The 14,600-nt window shown below is 44.6% G+C and overlaps 1 protein-coding gene across 3 annotated transcripts in view; it reads right to left on the reverse strand.

Moving 5' to 3' along the window:
* The window catches only part of DPYS (dihydropyrimidinase), a 90,067-nt gene that overhangs the window by 29,070 nt on the left and 46,397 nt on the right, over positions 1–14,600 (reverse strand). For all 3 annotated transcript variants that reach the window (XM_053250690.1, XM_053250689.1, XM_053250688.1), the window contains exons 5-7: positions 10,916–11,072; positions 9,491–9,632; positions 6,157–6,299 (exon numbers count right to left, since the gene is read on the reverse strand). In XM_053250690.1, the coding sequence (XP_053106665.1) occupies positions 6,157–6,299; positions 9,491–9,632; positions 10,916–11,072 (442 nt within the window). The remainder of the gene's footprint in view (positions 1–6,156; positions 6,300–9,490; positions 9,633–10,915; positions 11,073–14,600) is intronic.

A 14,600-nucleotide genomic window follows, 5' to 3' on the forward strand; every position in this document is an offset into this window, starting at 1 on the left:
GTTCAAATCCCCACTGGTATGTTTCCCAGACTATCGGAAACACCTCTATCGGGCAGCAGCGATATAGGAAGATGCGGAAAGACATCACCTCATACTGCGCGGGAGATGGCAATGGTAAACCCCTCCTGTATTCTACCAAGGACAACCTCATGGCTCTGTGGTCGCCAGGAGTCAACCCTGACTCGATGGCACAACTTTACCTTTAGGTTTGTTAAAAGCTGATTGGATTTAACTTCACATCAATGAATTCCTGACTGGGTATCAGATTGTTTACTTATGGCATGGCCTTGATTTTTGCTGTGCTAGACAGGCTGGGTTCACACAACCATGTTAATCATGGTTAAATGAGGTTGACCAACACTGGTGTGATTGTGTGAACTCATGTGCAGTGGCAATCCCAGTAAGTTCTGATAAGTTAACAGGGACATTTGATCTAGGACCAGATCTGAGTTAGCCATTCCCCCAGATGCCCTAATCAGGATTCATTGATCATGTAAACCCACATCTTATACCAATTCTGGATCCTTGCATGCCACATGCCTTCACGTGCACATCCACCATAGAATCCCTGTCCAGAGCTGGCCACACCCACTCATGCTCTAGCTTCCTGCCTGCACTCACTGGCCATGCAGACGGAACACCTTTGACTCCACTCTACCTGGCAACACACTACATCACACTCACCTGCATGCCCCACACACACCTGCCCCAATTCCCCAAACCCCTACCCTTTCATGCTACAGCACAGCATGCCATGGCCAATAGTGTAGGGACAGCTGCCCCACACTCCACTGACAGATGACAGCAGGGAGACCTGGCCGCTCATGGGATAGCAGCTAGGTCCACTGCCTGTTGGACCAGGGAGGGGGGATGTGTGTGATTGTGCAACATGCTGGACTAGATAGCCTTGGGCCTTATCCAGCAGGCCTTTTCTCATGTGATGTGTGCTAAGAATACAGTGGAGCAACTGCTGCACCAGCAGAAGGGGTGAGTGATCTGGGAAGTCACCCAGGATGTTTACCTGATGGGGGTGTTTAGCTTGATGGCCTGCTGTTTGTTAAGGGAATACAATCCATATCTGGAGGGTCTGGAAGGCTGGTGTAGGACTCTTCCAAACTCTGAGCTTGGATATAAGCCTTAGGGAACTATAGTCTGGAGAGGTGGTGGTTTCTGAGTCCCCAAAGTTTGTATCCAAACCCAAACTGAAAGAACTTTGCCAACATCCCTACTATGATGCATTAGTCATAACTGAAGTTTCTGGCAAAGAGATCCAGCCCATCCTGTTGTAGATGTATAGTGTCCTCTTTAGTTTTGCAACACAAGCACAATGCAAGAAGTCTTGCTATTATGTTAAGCAACGGATTGTGCTGTGGCCTAGATACTCATATGCTTTTGTGGCAAATCACAGGATAATGCCTTCATTGAGAGAGAGAGAGAGAGAGAGAGAGAGAGAGAGAGAGAGAGTTAGTTCACAGCCTGAAGTCAATATTCTTGTGTGCTAACTCAAAATGGCTAGTGCAATTGACTGTATATATTTTTCTTTTGCTGGTCTCACAATATCCCTAGTTGTTTTTCACTGGATGTCTAAATCTTCTCCAAAGGCTTCTAGTGAAATTATCCCAATTCTCCCCAGTCATGCATCAACATTTGTGCATTGCTTTAGGCTGGCATCACACCCGGCATTCCGCAGGAACACTGCATCCAGGTACAGGAGTGCAGGAAAGGATGCCAACCAATTGTGAAGTTGGAAAGTCTTCTTTTATAAGGCCTAGTTATTCAGGATGCAACTACACTTCAATGTAAGGGACCATACCTCCCTTCCCAAAATAATTTTAAAAGTTCAAGTAGATCCTACTCCTTCTATAACAAGTCTGGCTCATTCAGAGAGCTCTCTCCCAATTTATCCCTTGTTTAAACTAGGAATTATTGCATTCAACTTGAAACTGCATCAGCAGAGCTGAGCAGTAGTACTGGCTCTTTTAATAGGTGCTGAAAGTTTTTAGAGTTAAGCAGCAAGGATGTGAGTCAAGGATAGGAGAAAGAGACCAGGTGCACTGTGGACAGAAGACTGCTTTTAGTGATGTGGGTGTTTCCTCCATGCTCTTTTCTAAGCATGCCAAGTTATTAAGAAATTAAAGGGCCAGCCTGTACAAGAAAGGAGGAGATCTGGCCTTGTGGTAGCAAGCGTGAATTGTCCCCTTTGCTAAGCCGGGTCCACCCTGGTTTGCATTTGAATGGGAGACTAGAAGTGTGAGCACTGGAAGAGATTCCTCTAAGGGGATGAAGCTGCTCTGGGGAGAGCAGGTTCCCTCCCTGGCATCTCCAAGATAGGGCTGGGAGAAACCCCTGCGTGCAACCTTAGAGAAGCTGCTGCCAGTAGGTAGACAATACTGAGCTAGATGGACCAAAGGTCAGACTTGGTATAAGGCAGCTTCCTATGTTCCAGTGTTCCAACAGACTAGGAGTATCATCAGATTCCTTCCTAATAGTTCTGTAAATTCTTCTTTCCACCTCAGTATTGCAATGTCCTTTTGGACCTCTGATCTCTTACTCTGCCCTGCCTCTCGGTGCTATTGGCTTATCTGCTCTGAGATGTCACAGTGGGCTTTTGTTGCTCTTGCAAATGAGTCTCCAACTTCCTGGAGGTCAGCTTGTATGGCCCCTTTGGTACATCAGAGGGCCCATGCGTTGGCTCAGCTTCTGTGCTGACAGAGAGACTTGTAAGGCTAGAGCCAGAGAACTGTCAGGGAGACTTTAGAATCGGAATCCCAAGACCCATGTGCACTTAAGTATTACACATGGGGGCAGTTGCCACAGGAAGAAATTTTATATCATTTCACACACACATACATGCTTGTTTATGTATATGCCCTTAACTTAAACCTACTGTATTTACCTAAATCTAAGACTAAGTCCCCCCCCCAAGTTCTTTGATGTTAGAAATGTGTGTGTGTGTTTCCACTTAAATTCAGAGTCCTCTTCAGGTAAATACAGGTATCACCTGTGTTTTTAATGGGGTCATCTTAAATTAAGTGTGGTCTTGTATTCGGGTAAACATGATAGTATAGGCTGGTTCATACATACATGTTCATCACATCAACTGAAGGCAGGCATGAATCCTTTTACCAGAAAGATAGATAGCTCGTGTTGCTATTTTATGTAGTCAACCATCACAAAACTATTCTGAATAACTGAAATATGAGAATCTTGAGATGCTGGCTGATAAGCTTTGCAGGATATTTCAGATAGCTGAAGGCTTACAGTTGGCTTTCAATTCCTTCTTCTAGGCCATGAGCTCCCTCTTCTGGCGAAGTGTAGGGTGATGCAGCTAGTTAGCATTAAATGTTCACAAACTGTTCTACATTTCAGACTTTGAAAGTTACTTGATCAACTCATTGAGTGCAGGAGCAGCCTAGGCCAACAGATGCATTTTTAGCCGAGATCACCATGTCAGACTATATATATGTCTGTATGTCCACCCCTAACCTTTTTTGTTTACAACACCAATCACACTCTAAGCACCACCACTTTAGCACTTACATTTATATACCGCTTTATAGCCGAAGCTCTCTAAGCGGTTTACAATGATTTTAGCATATTGCCCCCAACATTCTGGGTACTCATTTTACCGACCTCGGAAGGGTGGAAGGCTGAGTCAACCTTGAGCCCCTGGTCAGGATCGAACTTGCAACCTTCTGGTTACAGGGCGGCAGTTTTACCACTGCGCCACCAGGGGCTCATTTACAACTTGTGTTTGCAGCAGGAAAGAATGATCATGTGGGAGGCAGGAGCAGGCTCCAGCATCATCATCCCATCCAGCTCTTTTACGCAGCATATTACCAAGGTAAGAGGAAATGCCCTCAGAACCTGCACCCCCTCCCTACAATCACGCTCCCCTCCTCCAACCTAGCTTTTAACTCACACGTGACCCCAAATCAGGAGTGCACACAGCTCCCCAGGCTGGATAGGATACTTGGTTGTTAATAGTAGTGAGAACAACCCTTGTGTATAGTGTCAGCTGCTACAATCCATATGCTGCCCCTTTCTGTCTGAGGTGATTTTGCCCATAATCTAATGAGCCCAGCAAGTGTGAGAGGCAGTCAAGACTCCTTGAGGCTCTTCTCATGATCAGTGAGAAGAGCCTGTTCGCACACAAACAGGCAGTCTGCTCTGGGCAGCCAAACCAGCCGCCCACATGACTGCCAGCTCCGTTACGGAGCCGGCAGGGCGTGGGAGGATCAGGGGCTGCGCGGCCTGCAGAAGCTCCAACATGCCCTGCACGAGCACGTAGGGCATACTGGAGAGACCCCCGAGCAAGGAGGCTGCTTTTTAGCCTCCTGGTCGGGGGTCTACTTGTGAGTTACCGTGACGTGGAGCTGTACCGCGGCAACACACGAGCACAAAGACGGGGTTAGAGGAGCGCTCGCTCTGCTAACCTCGGCTAAGGGCAGGGGCAATTAAGCGGTTTACCCGCTTGTAAACCACCGGGCTCGCATGAGAGCCTGGTGGTTTACACGACCAGGAAAAATCGGGCTAGGCTCTCCTAGCCCGATTTTTCTTGGTCGTGAGAATAGCCCCCTTGTCTGATTCTACCCATGGCCAAGCCCCGCGAACAGGGGAGGCTTAAGCTCATTGCTTCCCGTAGGCGGTCAAAGATTTGCTGCCCCAGCAGCAAGGGGGGGGGTTTAATTAAATTTATATTTTAATGTTTAAAACTGCTGCCACATAGGATCCCAGCGGCATGAGCTCCTCATGTACTCTGCGTGTGCAGAAAGGCCCACAACAGGGCAATCGCTCTCATTTGGGAGGTAGGCGGGCTTGGGATAGGACCTGTCGCCGCCCTCTCCGCTGCATTGGCTACCGCTGCCTACCTGCTCTCTCTGCTGCCCATTACCCCTTTGCATCCTGCATGGCACACACCTGCCACTGTGCCGTCACAAGTGGGGAAAACACACACACACACGTAAATGTATATATTTCTTTTTTTAAATGCTGCTGGGGGGATATTTGCCGCCGTAGGCAGCCACATCCATGGCCTCTCCCTTAATATGCTGATGCCCGCAGGCCCACATGCTCAGGAGTTCTACAAGCCTTTGCTGCCTATGTGGCACCTATTTTCAGGTTGGTTTGATATCCCAGTTTGTAGGGACTGCTTCATCAACAGCTTCCCGGTTGGGATATCACAGGAAACAGTCGTTTGACAAACCAGAATACTGTTGATATAGTTGGGAAAGTGAACAGAGGAGAGCCGAGAGAAGGGAGCATACAGGCCTGGCGCTTATTTCCAGCCCAACAAGCCATAGTTTGTTGGCTGAGATTGGGATCGCTGCATCTGCATCATTGGCTCTTGTTGGCCTTCAGCCCTACTAGTAAAGCATGTTCAGCCCTCAAATACTGTTGATGGTGTGTTGTGTGGGGGTGGGGGGGCAGGGAGGGGAGGAGGAGGAAATTTGAGACATGTGACTTTGGACAGCAGCAGTCAGCACGTTCTTTACACAACTTCTGAGGAGGAATAGCAGGAACTCTGTAGTTGTTGCCAGATTTGGCTTTTCTTAAAGCCAAATTCTGGGTTACGGCCCATTTGACCCACTGGTATACCCCTTAGGTTCTGGCAACAAACTTTCAACATCAGTTCCCTTCAAGGCACACAACCGATCCTAACTCACCCCAGAACTGGTTCTGGGAGGGAGGGCAGCACAGAACTGCCCTGGACACACACAAAAACTAGTCACAGCATTGCTTAATTTGCCTAAATGTATTCAGAGCAAAGTGTATGATAATCCTTGGAATATCATTTCAGTGTTTTTAGGCCTCACAATGTGTGCACAACAAGCTACTCTGAAATGCAATTGCCTCAGAATTATTTTCAATCATTGATCCACTTTAGGAAAATAGCAAGTAGCCTAAAGTACTAGCATTGTTATTTTCCCATATGGTCAGCAGTCCATATATATAAATGTTCTGACTAGACAACCCTATGCATAGAAATGCTGCAGCTAGCACCAAATATCCTGTGAATAATTTAAATGCAGGACAGCTCAAATAAGACATCATCCTATCATCAGGATTTATGTGTCTTTGGGGAAAAAAATACATTCCTATTGCTTTGCCCAGAAACCTGATGGGGATATACAATTTGACTAACTCAGGCCCTACCTTGTTGCTTTGGGATCCAAAACAACAATATCAGCATCAGAGCCCACAGCTATTCTCCCCTTCCGTGGGTACAGGTTGAAGATTTTAGCTGCATTTGTACTGGTAACAGCCACATATCTATTTTCATCCATTTTGCCACTGTGCTGGAAAACAGTATGGAAATGAAAAGCACACATTAATAAGGAGGAAAATATACAAGCCTATTGCAGGAAAAAACACTTTCTATTGGCAACCCCCCCCCCCCCGCAAACTCCTCGGCTGAAAGTGGAACAGTCCACAAAATGCGTTGGATCCAGAGAAGTGGAATGCATGGTAACAGGTAAAGCGTGCCGTCAAGTCAGTGTCAACTCCCGGCGACCACAGAGCCCTATGGTTGTCTTTGATAGAATACAGGAGGGGTTTACCATTGCCATCTCCCACGCAGTATGAGATGATGCATCTTTCCTATATTGCTGCTGTTTCCCATAGTCTGGGAAACATACCAGTGGGGATTCGAACCGGCAACCTCTGGCTTGCTAATCAAGTTATTCCCTGCTGCGCCCTCCCAATTTTGGTTGATCCCACTCCCCGCACACGATTTTCCACACCATTTTGGTGTGTCCCCAACTCTCAAGCACTGCTTTTGGGGGGCACAGGGGGCTGCAGTGAAGAGGGGGTGGGAAGGTCTCTTTCACTCATGCTTCACTGAATCTAACCAATCAGACTGATTGGTTAGATTCAAATCAAGCATCCAAGGAATACCTCAGAACCACTTAGATAACAAGAGGTTTTAGGGGATGGGGCTGTAGCTCAGTGGTAGAGCATCCACTTTGCATTTGGAAAGTCCCAGATTCACTCCTTGGCTGCGAGATGCTCCTGCCTGAAACTTTGGAGAGCCGCTGCCAGTCCGTGCAGACAATACTGAGCTAAATGGCCCAGTGGTCTGACTCGGTATAAGGCAGCTTCCTATGTTCCTGTGAGCTGGTCTGTTTTCAGTTATTTATTTAGAAAATTTCTATCTCCTTTCAAGACAAAAAATAAAACCAAAATAAATTAAAGAATCAAGGAAACTATCAGTCAATAAGTGGCGGGTGAGGGGAATTAGAAGCAACCAACAACACCAAATAGGCATATTAACCATGAATAAAGTGTCTAAATAAACTAGTCTTTAAAAGGCAGCTTAAGAGAGAAAAGGTCCCAAATCAGGTGGATCTCGCTAGGTAATAGGGGGGGCACCATTCAGAGTTCACTGACAAGAATGCTCTGCAGTGGCTACCAACCCAATAGAATATGCAATTATCCAATAGGATCTGCTCTAGATCTTAAAAGAGTGGGGGAAAACATATGGGAAGACATAATATCTCAGATATTCCAGACTCAGATACAAAGGGCTTCAAAGGTAAGCACCAGCACTTTGAATTTAGCTCAAACAAAGGTAACCAGTGGAGCTCATGTAGGATTGGTTTTAATAGTATACACCACCAGAAACAGGGGCATATAGTGTAGGGCAGGCAGGGCACGTGCCCCGGGCACCACTTGAAGGGGGGGGGCACCATTTTTAAAAATGGGGGGGGAAAAAAGGCTGCCGAAAACAAAATGGTCACTGTGCATGCTCAAATGGCCTCTGCGAGGCCCTAGGCCATGCCAGGCCTCGCAGAGGCCAATTGAGCATGCGTGGTGGCCATTTTGTTTAGCGGCCATTTAAAAAAAAATTTTTTTTTTAATGGCCACTGCACATCCTCAAATGGTCCCTGAGAGGCCCTCAGCCCGGGACAGGCTGCAGCAGTGTATTAAGAGACCAGTGGGGGGAGGGGAAACCTTTGCAGACCTCCGCATGGCCTTTAGGAAGCCCCCCAAAGGGGCTACAGGGATTTTTTTTTAATTTTTAAATTAATATAATATAAGTCACTGTACACATTCAGTTTGGCACTATGTACAGAGAATCAGAGCTTGTGAATACTGAGCTGAAGCTTATGAACTAGGATTGTATTCATTTGCTCTTATTTTGCTTCTTGTGATAAGTGAGTTAAATGTGATATCTTAATAATATGGCTATTAATGGTGAGTTTTTCTTTGAATAAGCATGAAACCCTTAGTATTAAGGCCCACTGGGTATTAAGGCCCACTGGGTGTTTCTTGCTCTCTTTCTCTCATTTTAACTGTCTTTCTGAAATACTAGAATATATTCCAAGCAGTCACACAGTTTACTCTGTATATCCTTTAATTGTTTTCAGAGTATCTGGAAAAAGGCAAATTTTAAAACTTATGTAATAGTGATGCTACAATGCATAGTAGAGAATTAGACAGGCACTTCTGTTTAGTTTTCCAAGTACACCTCCACATAGTATTTGGGTATTTCATGAGCCCCAGAATACTGAAATTTGTAGTTTTCCAGCATTTTTTGGTTTGGCTATGTCCACTGCTAAATAGTTTTTGAAATATTAAAAGATTAACAAGCTTGACTTGTATTTTTGAGCTGATATTATGGTAAAATTATCTGAAAGATGGGTGTCAGATGTTTGGACAAGGGGAGCAATTTCAGTGCTTGCCCTAGGTGCTATTTTCCCTAGATACACCTCTGGCCAGAAAGCAAACTAGCTGTTGCATTCGAGACCAGCTGTAGCTTCTGAACAACCTTCAAGGGCAGCCCCTTGTACAGCATGCTATAGTACCCCCGCTAACTGAGCAAAGAGGCACATTTTTTAAAGTGGTAATTCTATTTATTTAGCAGGGGGAGAGCAACTGGCCCCATAATGACAAACCCATTATGGCCTATGGTGTACATTCTAGGTTTATCTACTCCATAATCCTTCCACTGGCTGTTGCTGGTATCTATCTTATGCTTCTTCTTTTAAAAGATTGTGAGCCCTTTGGGGACAGGCAGCTTGTGTGTGTGTGTGTGTACACATACATACATACATACACACATGCATGTATGTAAACCACTTTGGAAATTTCTTTTGAATAGCGGTATATCAATATTTGTCATATTGTACTCAAGTCAGACTGTTATCCCAGCAAGCATCACAGTGACTATATCTCTTCTGCCCAGGAAAAGGGAGGTGCTGACTTCATAACTTCTCATTTATATTCTTTTAGAGATAGCCAGGTTAGGAAGAGTGAAAAGGATTTTTGAGCATTTACATAGCTCTTGATAGGGAACGGCCAGTTTGTCCCTGCTGCTAATACTGAGCAACACTCAGGTTAGGTAGTCATGATTGAGTCTCATTGAAATGAATGGGACTGGATAGTAATGGCTAACATGGCTCACTGGTTCCAATGGTGCTTGGTGAGGAATAAGTACACTGCCCATTGCTCTCCCATTATATCCCACAGTGAAAGACATTCCACTCACCACTCCTTTTTCCCATATAACCGACATCCTGTCCTCGACCCCGTTCACGCCATTTGGGATCTTTGTGAAGTTATCCTTCCCCAAAGCCTTCTGGCAGATGTCAAAGGTGCAGTTATCCGTCCCTGTTACGCTTAGGTCACCACTAAAAAGAAATCATTCCTAGTGAGTGAGTTATTGTATCTGATATACTTTTCAGCTAGCTTCGGGTTGTTGTTCTTCCTCTGGACCATATTAAAGAAGAAATGTGCAAAGCTAGGAATACGACTCTGACAAAGGTTAGTAAAGTGACAAAGAATACATGGCACAGTCATGAAATGAGTAGTTTTTCAATGAATGTATCTGACGTTCTTCCACAGTTTGAATGTATTGACAGCTAAGAGCATGCAAGGACTTATTCTAGGAGCATCGTTCAAAATTACCAAAAGTTAACCGCATGTGCAAGTATTTGAATGATTAAGACCTCCAATTATAATTTTCTGTTTTCAAGAAATACTGGTTGACATCCTAACAAAGCATTGGTGTAATGGGAGAAGCACCAGTGCATCTGGAAAGTTCAACCACTTGAGCTTCACTGCTGGCTCAGCAGCAGGGGCAAATTTTGATGGCCTCCCCCTTCCCCAGGAAATGCTCTGTATCACCCAAAAATATTGTCCCTGAGGTTTGTGCAGCTGTATTCCCCCCCCCCGCCACACACACACGGACCGGTGCTGCATTAATCGGGATGGAACTCTTCAGAAGCACTGGTTGCAAATGAATGAGAGACTAGAAGTGTGAGCACTATAAGATATTCCCCTCAGGGGATGGAGCCGCTCTGGGAAGAGCAGAAGGTTCCAAGTTCCCTCCCTGGCAGCATCTCCAAGACAGGGCTGAGAGAGATTCAAGCCTGCAACCTTGGAGAAGCCGCTGCCAGTCTGTGAAGACAAGACTGAGCTAGATAGACCCATAGTCTGACTCAATATATGGCAGCTTCCTATGTTCCTAAGGGCTCCATGCATGCGGCTGTGCAAGGCAACACTCATTGGAAATAGTGGGCATAGGGTCACACAACTGTGTACACAGAGTCCTTACTACAGAGGGCTGCAACCCTGCAATGCAGCCTCTTCGGAGGTGTTTACACGTGCACAGGGGCATGGCTGGTGCTTAGGCTGCCTGCATTCCCTTGCATAGTATGTAAGCTCCTTTCTGTATCCAACCCCCAAATAGATCTGAAGCAGCTGCACCAGCTGGCTACCACATGGCTCCTGCCTCGTTGCTTACTGGCTGAATGTTAAGTGCCATGGAAGGAAGAAGAAGAAATAAAAAAGCATGTTGCCCTTCACTGGGCCAAAATCATTAGGGACAATTTCATCTGTATACAAACAGTAAGTAATCCCAAGTGTTATGCATAGGTCATATATAAAGGTTTTGCAGGAAATATGCACTTACTTTGCTAGAAGGTTCATGAGGAAATCTGGAGTTGAAGGATCTGGCCTCAGTGGGGGACCCATGACATGTGCTGCTGCATGCGGCCATTCCTTGTGCCAGTAGTGAGTGCCATCCGTACCAAGACTAGCAGCAATAGGCTCCCCATATACAACTTTCCCTGTGGCGAAGAAATAAATAAAGGGGTGGGGGGGACACACCCATAACATGAATTCACAATAAGAGGAACCAGCAACTTGCTATCAGTCCTGGCCTACAAGATGATGTATTACAATAAATAGCTGGGTGTACCACCACATTTATCGGACTTTGGACCAATGGCGGGGGGACGGGGACCCCTTAATTTATACAAAGCTGCACTGATATGAGGTTTTATAGGGCTGCTTCACACACAGATTTTTATCACTTGATTATTAAAGTGAGCCCTCTTGGTGCAGGGAATAGTTTTTGTTTGTGCCTTGCTATGTAAACTGCTTTGAGAACTTTCCTTGTTGAAAAGCGGTATATGAATATTTTTGACAACAACAACAACATAGGTTTTTCATCCATTTCAGGAGGCAATTTAACACCAAGCTTCATCTATGAAAATGCCCCTAGTGATACGCATCCTGATACTGCAGTGGCACATTGTGACTGAAGCAGTAGGTAGACAGCAGTTTTAGAGTGTGCCGAAGAGGTATGCCATTATGGCCTATGGTGTACATTCTAGATTTATCTATTCCAGAATCCCTGGTCAAAGAGGTTTGGCAGGTTTCTAAAGTACCACACACAAAAACTGCATAACTTAATCTTGGGTGAGGTTTCTACTGCCATTTCTTTGGTTTTGTTTATCTTACTCTGTTGTTGCCTCATGAGTTTGATTGATTGATCATATATGCCTTGCAGTGTTCATTCTAACAGGGATTCCCAGATGTTGTTGACAACAACTCCCAGCATCTCCAGCTGCAATGCCTTTGCTTAGGGATTATAGGAGTTGTAGTCAACAACATCTGGGAAACCCTGTTAGAGGGAACACTGATGCTTTAGATCTGATGGTGCTTTTGCATAAATAGAAGGCACTTGTATCTTCTGACCCTCAGGAGTAGGTTTTAAGGAGGGATGCAATATGAGGCGCAGGAAATCCCATTGCACAAGCTGCTTTTCCTCATGCAAGTCAGGATCCAACCCAATGTATTTTAGATGATAGCTGCTCTGCGGACTCCTATCTATACTGGAGATGTGGGACAGATATTATAAATCAAACTAAAAGCAGAGATGATAATATCAACAAGGTGTATGCACACACAGGCCTTTATGATACTGTCTTCAACTGTCTCTCTCTCTCTCTCTCTCTGTGTGCACACACACACACGTCTGTCTCCAACCTCACTAGATTATGGGGTCCTTAGAGATGGCTGTAAAGGCATTAAAAATATCTAGCTTGTTTCATTCCATGATAATGCCACCATGTCCAAAGGACAGCATTTTCAATATATAAAAGCAGTATCATTCTTGGATAATCACAAATCTCTTTTAAAATATGCTTTCAGTGGGAGCCATAGTTTGTTCAGTCTCTCCATGAAAGTGAGGATGGGTGTAAAAGCCCCAAGGCTAATGTAAACTTCCATCAGTCCATGTATGTTTGAGTTGTATCAGAAAATACTTTTTTTTTTGTAATGGCACCTGCTGGCTTTAAATGTTACCATTAGTTACATCACTTAACCAGATGGCTTGGAATCTGTTGGGACAATGATGCAGACATTTCTATGTCATTATTAATTTAAAGATCACTCTTGAGACAGGAAAGAGGATAGCAATGTTCATACTTAATCACTGGTACATCTAGTAGAATGGGGTTTGCTTATCTGTAACTAACAGACTGATCTGCAACCTGGCCGAATGGAAGCACCCTGGATTTCTGTCAGTGAATTCAAAATGATTAATTGGCTTAGATGCTACTCATTAGTTAATTAGGAGGAGGAGGAGGAAAGATGCCATGGCTTTTAACTTCTTTGAAAGCCATGACCTTTGACCTAGTTATACAGCAAGTTGGTCAGAGAACTGCTTTCCTGCATGGCTAGTGGTAATATGTAGCACACACCCAGGGCAGAGGATAAATTAAGAAGATCGAGCCAAGAGTTTAAAGGCACATAATTGAGTCAGACACCACACTGTTCTTTCTTTTGGGATTTGGAGCCTAGACACTGAGTGCTAGAACTGATTATTTGGCCATTATTTTCTTATGCTGCTTGGTATTTTTCTAGGCCTGTACAGAGAGAGAATTTATGCACAGGCTAGGTTTAGGATTTAGGCTGCATAATCTATGTTATTATAATTTATGTTATAATAATATCTATATTATTATGCTAGCAAAATAATGCTCAGGATCATCCAACGCAGATCAGAGCCCTATGTGGAAAGGGAAATGCCAGATGTTCAAGCTGGTTTCAGAAAAGGTTGAGGAACAAGAGACATTATCACTGGTGCATGCTGGATAACTGACAAAGCCAAAGAATACCAAAAAGAAGTCAATATGTGCTTCACTGATGACAGAAAAGCCTTCAGTTGCATCAAACGTGTTAAATTGCGGAATATCCTTAGGAAAATGGACATCCCAGAACATTTCATTGTTCTCATGAGAAACCTCTACACAGGACAGGAAGCCACAGTCCAGATGGAACATGGTGAAACAGACTGGTTCCAGATCGGCAAAGGAGTAAGACAAGGCTGTATACTTTCTCCTTATTTATTCAACTTATATACTGAACATATACTGAGAGAAGCTGGATTGGAAGAAGATGATCGTGGTTTTAAAGTTGGAGGAAGAAACATTAATAACCAGTGCTACGCTGATGATATACTCTGGTAGCTGAGACTATGAATGATCTGCAAGCTCTAGTAATGAAAGTAAAGGAGCACAGTGAAAAGATGGGACTACTACTAAATGTAAAGAAGATTAATGAAACCGGGTACAGCAACCAGTCTCAGAATTGACAATGAAGACATTGAAGTGGTGGATAGCTTCTGCCTTTTAGGATCAACCATCAACACTAAAGGATCCAGCAGTCAAGAAATACGCTGCAGACTAGCACTTGATAGGGCTGCAATGAAGGCCTTGGAAAGGATATTTAGATGCCGTGACGTGTCTATACCTACAAAGATTAGAATCGTTCAGACAACGAGTTTCCCCCGTGACACACTATAGATGCGAAAGCTGGACTCTGAAGAAGCAAGATAGAAAAAGTATTGACATTTTGAACTTTGGTGCTGGAAAAGACTTTTGAGGATAACATGGTCAGCCAGGAAAACAAACAAATTGATCATAGAACAAATCAATCCGGAATTTTCACTCGAGGCACAAAAGACCAGGCTCAAATTACCATACTTCAGACACATTATGCGTAAACCCAGTTCCCTTGAGAAGTCCATAATGTTGGGGAAAGTTGAAGGAAAGAGAAGAAGAGGACTACCAGCAGCAGGGTGGATGGACTCGCTTACGACAGCGATGACTGCACCACTGAGACTTTAAAGGCCGAGTTGAAGACATCTCATCCTGGAGAGAATCTATCTATGTGGTCGCTAAGAGTCGACACCTACTTGACAGCACGTGATCAATCAATCAATCAACGTATGATTTAATATCTGCTATTGTCCACTAAAGGCATCAGCATAACTGTCCTGCATTCATGCAAATATCTAAGTTCCAGGC

This window comes from Hemicordylus capensis, chromosome 4 (genome assembly GCF_027244095.1).
Source record: "Hemicordylus capensis ecotype Gifberg chromosome 4, rHemCap1.1.pri, whole genome shotgun sequence".
NCBI lineage: Eukaryota > Metazoa > Chordata > Lepidosauria > Squamata > Cordylidae > Hemicordylus > Hemicordylus capensis.